At 40.2% G+C, this 12,208-nt stretch overlaps 1 protein-coding gene across 1 annotated transcript in view; it reads right to left on the bottom strand.

Moving 5' to 3' along the window:
• Nucleotides 1-227: 227 nt before the first annotated feature.
• Nucleotides 228-12,208, bottom strand: part of DCPS (decapping enzyme, scavenger) — a 93,829-nt gene continuing 81,848 nt past the window's right edge. The window contains exons 5-6 of the mRNA XM_070765434.1: nt 8,250-8,360; nt 228-1,638 (exon numbers count right to left, since the gene is read on the bottom strand). Coding sequence (XP_070621535.1) covers nt 1,372-1,638; nt 8,250-8,360 — 378 coding nt within the window. The 3' untranslated portion in view covers nt 228-1,371. The remainder of the gene's footprint in view (nt 1,639-8,249; nt 8,361-12,208) is intronic.

Below are 12,208 nucleotides of genomic sequence, written 5' to 3'. Positions count from 1 at the left end.
ACAGGGCCAATGGGGGATGAAGACTGAAGAAGCATAAAAGCTAATAAAATACCCTTATTCTTTCTTTATACCTTCTTTCTAAATTCATTCTTTTAGACTCCTGTCAGCAAAAACACCCTTTTAAAGTGTCCATGTGACCCTAACATTAGCAGAGCTGCTCATATGTCATGTAATTTTAATTAAAATTAAAACACACGGATTTTTTAAAAAGCTGAGGAACAATGCAGTTGCTTTACAGGAAACACATGATCAATTTTATTGGAACAAAAATGTCACATAAAGACTTTTGGGGGAATAGGCAATGGGTGCCCCCCCAGATGTTAGTCTGCAGCTGCAATCTTCTCTTACAGGCTAAGACTATGTAAAGTTGGAGTTTAACATCTGGAGAAAACATGCCCCAACCCTAAGCTAGACAAGCCAATAGAGAAACTAGATACTACTGGCTGAAAAGCTGGAAAATGAACAAAAAAGAACCAATTTTCATAGATTGAATTGATTTGGGCTTTTTATGGTGCTTGTAGAGCATCCACCTCTATTTCTGCATGTTACTGTTTTAGTTGTGGCTTTCTTCCAGGTTATGTATAGAGCACGATCTCTCAACCTAAAAGGATGGCTGGGGAATTCCGGGAGTTTAAGTCCACATAATCTTAAAATTGCAAAACAGTGATGTAGAGCTTCTTTCTTCATTCATGGCCCTTGGTAGCCAGTGGTCAGATGATCAACTGCAGTTCAAAATAATCTGGAGAGCAACCAGCCCAGGGAAGGCACCCAGGTTAATGTTAAACATTGCTCCTTTAAAAGAAGGACAAATATAATAGAGTATTGTAAGATTTAGCAGGAGGAAATAGAAAGATGGAGCACATATACTGTTGCTTGCATCATGATTTTTTTCTCCATCTTTTTTTGAATATTATGTCCATAATTTGTCACCATCACAGAAGCTAGTAGGACTGAAGGCTGTTGAACTCCCAAAATCCATTGAAGGGCTACCAACCTGCCATCTGGTGAAATATCTGCAATATCAAATCCCATGGTCCACATAGCACAAAAATGTGATGCCTGTAGCCTTCCAGATTCTGTTGATTTTCAAATTCTGTCAACTTTATTTGCAATTATTTATGCTGGTTTGGATAAAAGGGGAACTGACCCAAAAAACAGTGGAACTAACTAGGGGGAAGGAAGATACATGCTGAACACAGCTATTTGTCGATTTTTTTTCTTTTTTTTACAAAAATCTTCCAATAGAAAAAAAGTACAAATTAAGTCTTTTTTAAAAATCCCCAAATATCTTACAGGCCATATCAAGGTATTCTCATTTCTTGTTTATATACTTTTTTCCCCTTCTGTGCTTTCTTCAACAGGCTCAGATGTTCAGGCTTTACCAGCTTCCTGGAATTTTTTCAGCAGCGGTTCGCCTTCTCGGACAGCAAAGGTCAAGGGGCACCTCTGATAATACTGGGAGTCTAGCTCCAGATGATACATCACGTCAGAAAGCAGGAGGGCCCGCTCTGCAGAGCAACCCGGTGCATCGTAGCTCAGGGCAGTGAAATGCACGTGCAAGTGGTAATAAGAGGGCTGGTAATGCAAGTAAACCCGCAGCTGGTTCTTAGCCAGGCCAAAGCGCTCTTGTATGGCCTCCTAGAAGAAACGGACAATAAGTTAACAATCATATTAGAAACTGCTTTGCTTAATGGCCACGTTGTTGGTCCCAACTGTGGTTTGCAAAAGAAGGACTACCTAGAAGGCAAAACATAGGATAAATGACAAAATGGTTATAAAGCCCTTCTTGGCACCAGACCAGATTATCTCAGGGACCGCCTTCTGCTGCACGAATCCCAGCGACCAGTTAGGTCCCAAAGAGTGGGTCTTCTCCGGGTCCCGTCAACTAAAGAATGTCGCTTGGCGGGACCCAGGGGAAGAGCCTTCTCTGTGGCGGCCCCAGCCCCCTGGAACCAACTCCCCCCAGAGATTAGAATTGCCCCCACCCTCCTTGCCTTTCGTAAGCTACTTAAAACCCACCTCTGCCGTCAGGCATGGGGGAATTAAGATCCTCTTTCCCCCTAGGCCTTTACAATTCTATGCATGGTATGTATGTATGTATGTTTGGTTTTTATATTAATGGGTTTTTAATTGTTTTTAACATCAGACTACTATTGTACACTGTTCTATTGTTGCTGTTAGCCGCCCCGAGTCTCCGGAGAGGGGCGGCATACAAATCCAATAAATGAATGAATGAATGAATGAATGAATGAATGAATGAATGAATAAAATGTATCGAATAAGGCATGGCAGAAAGCAAACAGATTAGGGGTTGTTGTTGTGTTTTTCCATTTTCTAAACTCTGGAATCTCCCGTCATTCCCTGAAGCCCAACATATGGTGGAATTTATTTCTTCTATCCCCGCTGACAGTTAACTGAGTTGTTTTAAATGCCTATTTCTACTAGTTTTTTCTCATCATTTTTACCATGCTTTTCCTCCCACTTAGGACTGTATGACTGTAACCTGTTGATTGTATCCTTAAGATTTTTTATTAATATTGATTGTTTCTGCATTGGTTATTTGACTCCTATGACAATCATTAAGTGTTGTACCTCCTGATTCTTGACAAATGTATCTTTTTCTTTTACGTACACTAAGAGTATGTGCACCAAGACAAATTCCGTGTGTGTCCAATTACACTTGGCCAATAAAGAATTCTACTCTATTCTATTCTATCCTACCCATATATTTACTTACTTACTTACTTACTTACTTACTTACTTACTTACTTACTTACTTACTTATTTATTGTTAGAGTTGGAAGGGACCATGCGGGTCATCAAGTCCAACCCCCTGCCTAAGCAGGAACCCTATAGCATCCTAGCCAAATGGCAGTCCAATTTCCTCTTTAAAATGTCCAGAGTATTGGAGTTCACAACGTCCTAGCCTAGTCTATAATAACCACTGAGTAGATATTTCTATTTCTCTCTATTATTTCAGAAAAAACATGAGAGAGAATAATTATGTGCTTGCATGTCCTTTCGGTTGCTCATCCTGGGAACTGCATTCAAACAAGATGATATTTGTCCAAATGCAAAGTTATTGCCATAGTAAGCGGAGGGTTATTTTTTAAAACATAATTCTACTACCTGAGCACATCCCTGTGTCTAACACTCATCCTGGACTCTAATAAGAATTAGAACTGCTCTCGTTAAGAAAAGATGATCCCTTACAGTAGATTTTCTCAGCCTGGTGCATTCTGGCCCCAAATTCCTCACCAGCACTGGTAACCTTGAGCAATTGGTTGTCAGAGAGAATCTATTCATTGTGAACTGAGGGCTCTTGTTTGTTTCTCGGGACTTCGATCTACTCCTAACTGCGTGCAAGCATGGCATAGAAATGTCATCGACTCCCCCTTCCATTTCTTAGCGTTTAAACCCAATGATATTAGTTTTTGTCCTCCCACCTGTTCTGGTGTTTGCTTATTTGCCAGCTGCCAGTCAAATTAAACACAGGCGTTTAAGTCTTTGGAAACCTTGACGCATGGTTTCGGAAGCAGTCCAGGCAGAACGAGTGGCTTGCTTTCACATCTCCTCCTCAAACCTCCTCAAGCCACAAGATTACGTTTTGCAACCTATTGTGGCTCCTAGGGCAGTTGCACTCAACTGAAAGGTCTACCACAAGTGAGTGCGCAAAGTTTTGCAAAGCCCTTCGGCGGGGCCTGCATTCTGCCTGCAGTAGAGCTGAGGCTTAAACAAGCAGGGGCAAAAATTGCAGCTGTCCGTGGGCTTCCCCCAGTTTTTCCATTGGGCCCATGCTGCCCAGGCACGGTGCCATCCCATTCTTATCTCTGTAACATCTGGTCCCAAAGAGATGCATTCCGTTTTGCCACTTCTCCTGCCATTGACCAAGGGGCGTACATAAGTGCACTAGTGTGCCTTTCGTCCCCTGTCCAATTGTCTCTCCTTTATCTCATATCTCATATATCTTTTCTTCCTTTCATATATCTTCTCCTCTATTTTTATATATTTTCTTCTATCCTTTTCTTTATATGTATTACTACATGTCTATTCTCTTCTTTTTAAAAAAAGTTTCTTTATTGTTTTCAAAAATATTTCTCACATGTTTTATTCTGATTTTACAGATCTTAATCCATCTCTATTACCTTATGTAGATATCATTCATTTCTTTATATATTTTGTTAAATTGTATACATTCAATTATAAATATCGTAAGTAAAACATAATATTAAAATAAGAAAAAAAGAAAAGAAAGAGAATGCTTTTACTTTGTTTCCATTAATATTGCAAGGTATTTGTATTCTTTCTATATATACTGATACTTTGTATTACAGTGTTCCCTCGATTTCCACGGGGGATGCGTTCCAAGGCCGCCCGCGAAAGTCGAATTTCCGCGAAGTAGAGATGCGGAAGTAAATACACAATTTTTGGCTATGGACAGTATCACAAGCCTTCCCGTAACACTTTAAACCCTTAAATTACCATTTCCCATTCCCTTAACAACCATTTACTCACCATTATTACTGGTAATCACCATTGAATAAGACACTTAGTGATCCTGATATTTTTAAATATAATTATTTATTAACAATAATTATTTTTTTTGTTATTTATTTGCAAAAGTTATTAGTTTGACGATGACATATGATGTCATCGGATGGGAAAAACCGTGGTATAGGGGGGGGAAACGTGAAGTATTTTTTAATTAATATTTTTTGAAAAACCGTGGTATAGGCTATTCGCGAAGTTTGAACCCGCAAAAATCGAGGGAACACTGTATTGCATTTTTAGTTTTTCTTTTGAATCCATTCGTGCCATTTGTACCATAGTCGTTTTGATTCTTTGCTTTTAATTCCCTTAATTGAGTTTGTCATTTCGTCTATCTCTACACATCTATATATTTTGTCGATAATTAAACTTTCTAATGGGGTCTGTTCATTTTTTCCACATTTGTGCCAGCAATATTCTGACTGCGGTATTTATGTGTGTCATAAGAAAGAATGTTTGTTTAGAATAAGTGTCTTTTCTCTTCTATATGTATTGTGTATTGGACAAAATAAATAAATAAAAATAAAATAAATAATTCATCACAAGAGAAAAATAATTGTGCCCAAAAGATAAGGAGGAAAAGGCAGAGGGGACAGCCGAGGGAAGAGGCACAGACAATCGATCAACGAAAGAGGTTGTTGTTGTAAAGCAGTGTTTCTCTATTATTTTCTGTTATGCCCCCCCCCCCGAAAGAAGAAAACACTTTGTGCTTCCCCCTAAAGCTGGGACAATTTTTTGCAATACTCAGCACGTTTTTGCTGAAAAAACTCAGCGTGATTGGGGTGTAACATCTTTAAGTGACACATTAATTTATTTGGCTTCATGCTGTCCGCTGCAAACATTTTTCGACACAGTAAACATATGGGTCTTTCCTTGTCTCCCACTGTATTATTATTATTATTGTTGTTGTTGTTGTTATTATTTATTAGATTTATATGCCGCCCCTCTCCGTAGATTCAGGGTGGCTGTAGTCACAGTGAAGCCAAGCGCTAAATATGCTTTGTCATATTTCCTCATCTTAGCTTTGGGGAGACTTACATTTGTCTCATTATCTCCGTTTCTCTCCTCCTTTCTTTTCATTTATTTATTTATTCGATTTTTATGCCGCCCTTCTCCTTAGACTCAGGGCGGCTTACCACATGTTAGCAATAACACTTTTTTAACAGAGCTAGGCTATTGCCCCTACAATCCGGGTCCTCATTTTACCCACCTCGGAAGGATGGAAGGCTGAGTCAACCTTGAGCCGGTGATGAGATTTGAACCGCTGACCTTCAGATCTACACGTCAGCTTCAGTGGCCTGCAGTACAGCACTCTACCTGCTGCCCCACCCCGGCTCAGTTATTCATTCCTCATTCATTCATCCCTGTTAAATATTTTTCCATGGTGTATCTTAAGGGTTTGCTATATGCACTTCATATTTCCTGCTCTGTGCTGTGCGCTATTGTTCAGTGCAAAAAAAAACCCTCACTCCCTGCTGCAAAAATAATGTGCAATTGGCATCGTTCCGCGCCACTATTTGAGAAACACTACTCTAAAGTCACAGGATGCCCCATAAGTAACAGATATTCAAAATGAAACTCTACAATAAATTACATAGACGGCATACATCTTTCTTGTCTGCCAGCCACAGCTTCACCATGCAGATCTAATAAGAGGCCTGTCAGTTGCTATCATGAACCATTTCCTTAGAATCTTTTTAGAAATGACTCAGCAGTTAGAGGGAAGAGAGACAGGATTTCCTCCTGCACACCCTGGAATTTCCCCTTCATGAACCCGGACTGGGTGCCACTGGGGAGCTAATTCATCTCTACCCAAAAGGAAAGGATTCACCTACTGTTGCAACTGCTTAAGTGCAGATGTAGGTAGAGGTAAAACCATTCGTAGCTTTTATTTTAAAAAAGCAAACAAAGAAAAAGCAACCTATTTTGAAAGCAAGATTTATAATAGGGTAAAGCACCTGAAGGTGAAGAAAATACGTTTGGCTGCTCATATTCATCACTGTCTTTGTGATTAAAAACATTTCCCAAGTTAGACTGGCATTTAAAAATACATCTGAAGCAGTCCGTGTTTTACTTAGGTTTTTTTACAGATTTATATGAATGTTCTTGCAGATCTGGAAATAAAATCTAGAAAGTTTAAAATGTTTTTTCTTTCTTTCTAGAAATTGGGGGGGGGGATCAATAGTGGACAAATATATTTATTTTCTTTCAAAAACACAAAACCCTGCAATGGAATTAAAAATTTAAATTATGCTTTCATTCATTTGCAACATCAGATATCTGCAGGGAAAATGTTATTTTGAAAATCATTGCCAGAGTGTCTCTAATTGCGTGCTAACGTTGTACATAAGATGGGGACGTAGTAGCTCAGTGGGTAAGACACTGAGCTTGTCGATCAGAAGGCTGGCATTTCAGCAGTTCGAATCCCTAGCGCCCTGTTCTGGAGTGAACTCCCATTACTTGTCCCAGCTTCTGCCCACCTAGCAGTTTGAAAACACGTAAAAAAAATGCAAGTAGAAAAATAGGGACCACTTTGGTGGGAAGGTAACAACGCTCCATGCACCTTCAGTGTTTAGTCATGCCGGCCACATGACTACAGGGACGTCTTTGGACAGCGCTGGCTCTTCGGCTTTGAAACTGAGTTGAACACTGCCCCCTAGAGCCTGGAAAAGTCTAGCACGCATGTGTGGGGGAACCTTTACCTTTAACTATTGTATATAAGGATGTTTGTTTGTTTGTTTATTTATTTATTTATCTGATTTTTATGCCGCCCTTCTCCTTAGACTCAGGGCGGCTTACAACATGTTAGCAATAGCACTTTTTAAACAGAGCTAGGCTATTGCCCCCACAATCCGGGTCCTCATTTTACCCACCTCGGAAGGATGGAAGGCTGAGTCAACCTTGAGCGGATGATGAGATTTGAACCGCTGACCTTCAGATCTACAAGTCAGCTTCATTGGGCTGCAGTACAGCACTCTACCTGCTGCGCTACCCCGTTTTTAAATATGTAGGGGTTTTTAGAATTTTATTTAAACTACACTTTTGTATGTTTTTAGTAGTGATTTTTAGTATATAGTGGTACCTCTAGTTACGAACTTAATTTGTTCCGTGACCGGGTTCTTAAGTAGAAAAGTTTGTAAGAAGAAGTAATTTTTCCTATAGGAATCAATGTAAAAGCAAATAATGTGTGCGATTGGGAAAACCACAGGGAGGGTGGAGGCCCTGTTCCCCCCCAGGAGATTCCTAGAGAGGCCCCATAGAGGCTTCTCACCGCCTTTCCTGGCCCTGTTTCCTCCAGGAGATTCCTAGAGAGGCCCCACAGCGGCTTCTCCCTGCCTTTTCCAATTACAGTTTCGGAAGCTCGGTTTTGTACGTGGAAAATGGTTCTTGAGAAGAGGCAAAAAAATCTTGAACACCCAGTTCTTATTTAGAAAAGTTCGTAAGTAGAGGTGTTTGTAGGTAGAGGTACCACTGTATTTTATTATTAGATTTCTTCATGTTAATGTTTGCTTATTGTGAGCTGCCTTAAGTCCTAGGAGAAGGGCGGCATAGAAATCTGATTGATTGATTGATTGATTAATAAACAAACAAACAAACAAAAGAAGGCTACTCAGTTTCATCAACACAACTAGAATCTGGGATGATCAGGAAACCTAGAATTAGAAGATCCAAAACTTGGATGAGGTGAAAGAGATACCCACCCCTCCTTCTTTCCAGATGTTTCTCAGCAAAGGAAGATGCTCAGCCGTAAGATCTCTCACTGACTTGATTCCCCTGCGGTGGCAGATGGCGATCAAGTATAAATCCTCAAGCTGTAAATACAAAACAGACTAGTGAAGTCAGAGATAACAATTAAATGCTTTTCACATTTTGGTTGGTCAATTCTAAAGCAACAACAAGAACATTTTTCCCGTAGGGTGATATCAGGCATCACGCATGAAACGTGTTGGTTCTTCCAGGCTGAGTTCTTTTTCTCTTTCCAGCCCTAACTAGCTGTCAACGCTGTTACCTTGCAGGCTCTTTCATTGTTTCTCTCTGCGAAGAATATTTTCCAAGCCCTAAGTCTTTGCAGAGTTTTTTTTCATTGCTCTAACTTGCTCCAAATAAGTTTCTTTGCAGCCCTAACCAGGTGTTAACGAAGTTCCCAGCTCTTACTGGCTTGGAAGCTCCTTCATTGTTGCTCTCTGCAAAGAATGTTTTCCTAACGCTATCTTTATAGGGGGGTTTTTTTATTCTCTATTTGCTCCAAATGTTTCTTTCCAGCCCTAACCAGGTGCTAACAATGTTCCCAGCTCTTACTAGCTCGTAAGCTCTTTCATTGTTACTCACTGCAAAGAATGTTTTCCAAACCCTACATCTTTGCAGGTTTTTTTCCCCATTGGTCTAACTTACTCCAAATGTTTCTTCCCAGCCCTAACCAGGTGCTAATGATGTTCCCAGCTCTTACTGGCTTGCAAGCTCTTTCATTATTACTCTGCAAAGAATGTTTTCCAAGCCTTAAGTCTTTGCAGGGTTTTTTTCCATTGCTCTACTTGCTCCAAATGTTTCTTCCCAGGTGCTAATGATGTTCCCAGCTCTTACTGGCTTGCAAATTCTTTCATTGTTACTCTCTCCAAATAAGGTTTTTTTAAAGTCCTAACCAGGAGATAAAATAATGTGCTAAAGCTGACCAAACTAAGGATGCTAGCCAGATGAATACCTGGTAAGCAGATTCTTTTCCCTATTTTCCTCCCCCAAAACTGTTGTGGTTAGCTCTGGCCCAGCTCTTGCCCCAAGGACTGTGGATGTGGGGGAGACATCCATATGCTGCAGGTCTGCCCCCCCCCCCGGTGGAATCTGCTGATGAAGGCTCCTCTGACCAAGAAGACATGAGTGACAGGGAGGAGGAGAGTGTGGCAGAAAGCTCAGAAGGAGATCAATTCTCTAGCTCCTCCTTGGATTCAGAACAAGAGTTAATGATACAGCCACACATGCGGAGAGCGATGCATAGGCAACAACAACTGAGAGATTATTATCAAAGAAAATGAGGCCACCTGTGGTTGGGTAGGGCTGTGGTAATTAGTGAGGCTGCTATAAATAGCAGCCTGTGGGTTTGGCCATTGTGGAGGATTATCTGATCGTTGTGTTTCGTGACTGCTTTACTGACTTTGACTTTTTGTGTGCTGATTTTCCCCCGCTTTGAAACTAAACCAGAGCAAAGTGTGTTTCTCTTTGTGAAAGAAGAAGGACTGTGAATTGCTTCACAGCTGCAAGCTAAGTATCACAGAACTGATAAGGGACTTGTACAAATTACCAGTTTGTTTGGAGACGAGTGCTCTTTGCTATACCAAAAGAGGGCTTAGTTTAAGTGAATTTTCATTATAAAGAACATTGTTTTGAATTTTCAAACGTGTGTGTGTCTGAAATTTGTACCTGTGAAATTTTGGGAGAAGTCTACCAGAGAGCCCGACAGAACAAAAACTAAGGTGCATCTTATATTCCGGTGTGTCTTATACTCCAAAAAATATGGTATTTTGGTGGGGTGTCTTATTTTTTCCTCATGTACTGTAGTCCCACTTCTTTGGCTTGCTCGCGGCAGGACAGGAGGCCACATGGTGCACCACTGTCACCGCCGTGAGGCAGGGGGTAGTGAAGTTGTGCTATGTGCCCCACGCCAGCTTACCTCAGGACCCCTGCAGCCAGGCCATCCATACTCCGACACTTGCCTTGCAGCCACATCACAAACACATCACTCAGTCTCCTACTCTGTTGTGGCTGTGAGCAAGCAGAAGTGATCCTGTTGCACATGGCTGCTGCTTCTGCCGCCATGAAGTGTGGGGTGGCTGGGGCAGCACCAGTAGGCTTTGCCTTGCGGCAGCGGCACTACAAACAACCAGGTGGAATGGGCAACAATGCAGCTCCATGGGTACTTAAGTAGGATTTATTGGTGTGTGTGGGTGGGTTAGGGCTTATATTAGGTGCACACATAAAAACAAGCTAGGGTATATTTTCTGGATAGGCCTTATTTTCGAGGAAATAGATAGATGGACAATAGACAGATAAATGATTGCATAGATAGATAGATAGATAGATAGATAGATAGATAGATAGATAGATAGATAGATAGATAGATAGATAGATAGATAGATACTGTAGATAGACAGACAGACAGACAGACAGACAGACAGACAGACAGACAGACAGACAGACAGACAGACAGACAGAGATTCCTCCATGCTACCAACCAAGTGGGCTCAGAGTAACATATAGTGGTTTAAACCACAATATACAATCACATATTTCAAAAAAGTGATAAAGGAGTAAAAACAAAAACCCACACCAACACTTTGCATAAATCCCCCAGTCCCAGCAGCTGTGTTCACCAAGGACCAACAGCTACACAACCACAGAAAAGGACCACCTGCTCTTTAACAGGAAATGTGATCAACCAAACTAGGACTGTTGCTGAGTAACCTCCGAATAATCAAAACTGGCTTTGCCATAAATAGCACCCAATTTTAGCTTTTAGTATTGGCACATTGAGGATCTAAATTATTCTGGACTTCGAAAGAGTTCAAAGCATTTTAGCCTTTGAAGCCATATCCAGAAGCAGTTTACACAGCAGATGAACAGCTTTTCAATTTAAAACCATAAACCTTCTGTAAAAATGATTTACAAATTATTAGATAGAAGTAAATCCTAGCTTGCAAGAAGTGGTATGTATAAAAGAATGAAGAAGCAATAAAAATACAATTAAAAGTGAGGAATAAATAAAGTTTAAATACGGGAAATAAATTCAATCACGAATGTAAACAGTTTGGACATATTATTACAATACGTTAACACATTTACACATATCAATTTATAATATACCAAAGGAGGTCACTGAATTGTATCTCAAATGTTTTTATCTACTGTGAAGCCTGCAAGGAAGCTAACCAAGCCAATTTAAAATTTCCTGAAATGCACATTAAAAATAGCAACATCATCGAACCCAAGAGACAATGAAAAGTATAATGGCTGATAGAAGTTCTCCTTTACATGATTAGATTTTTAAAGCAGGATGTTGTTTTTCAAGATCACAAAACTCCCTTGTGTCCTTGGTAACCTGAATGCACCAAATTTAAACTAGTTAGTTTTTTCCTACTGATGGTCACTTTCTTTAACCCCATGACCACAATACAGGAAATTGCGAGAACAAAGGGGCTGCCTTGTTGGTTCCACAACAGAAAACATTACTATTTCAAGTGGCACATTGTGTGGATCTTGGTGTGTAATTGACAACACAACCCCATTGTACTCAGTTTGGGATATGGTGTCTTGCAACTTTAAATTTTGAATTTACTCCTCACTCCCCTTTGCAGTGTCCATTATCTTCTGCCAACAGCTATGGAGAGGCTATGCTGGTGTGATCCAGCAAGAAAACATTGAAACAAAGAATTAATTGTAAGATCACAAGCATTATGGTAGAAAAGCACAATTATTTCATACAAGTTTTACATGCCTGGGGCAATTTGGTAGGCAGATAAAGCAGTTTCATTGCGCCAATTTTGAACTCTGATCTTGTAAATGGGAACTCTGAAAAAGAACATTTATCTATAGATGGCTGAAGCTACTTTTAAAAAAAATTCTGTTCTGTTTAGAACAGGAAGCTCTATAAAAAGGCATGAAGTTGATGAAT

This window comes from Erythrolamprus reginae, chromosome 12 (genome assembly GCF_031021105.1).
Source record: "Erythrolamprus reginae isolate rEryReg1 chromosome 12, rEryReg1.hap1, whole genome shotgun sequence".
NCBI classification, from domain to species: domain Eukaryota; kingdom Metazoa; phylum Chordata; class Lepidosauria; order Squamata; family Dipsadidae; genus Erythrolamprus; species Erythrolamprus reginae.
This window is presented reverse-complemented; position numbering and strand designations above follow the sequence as displayed.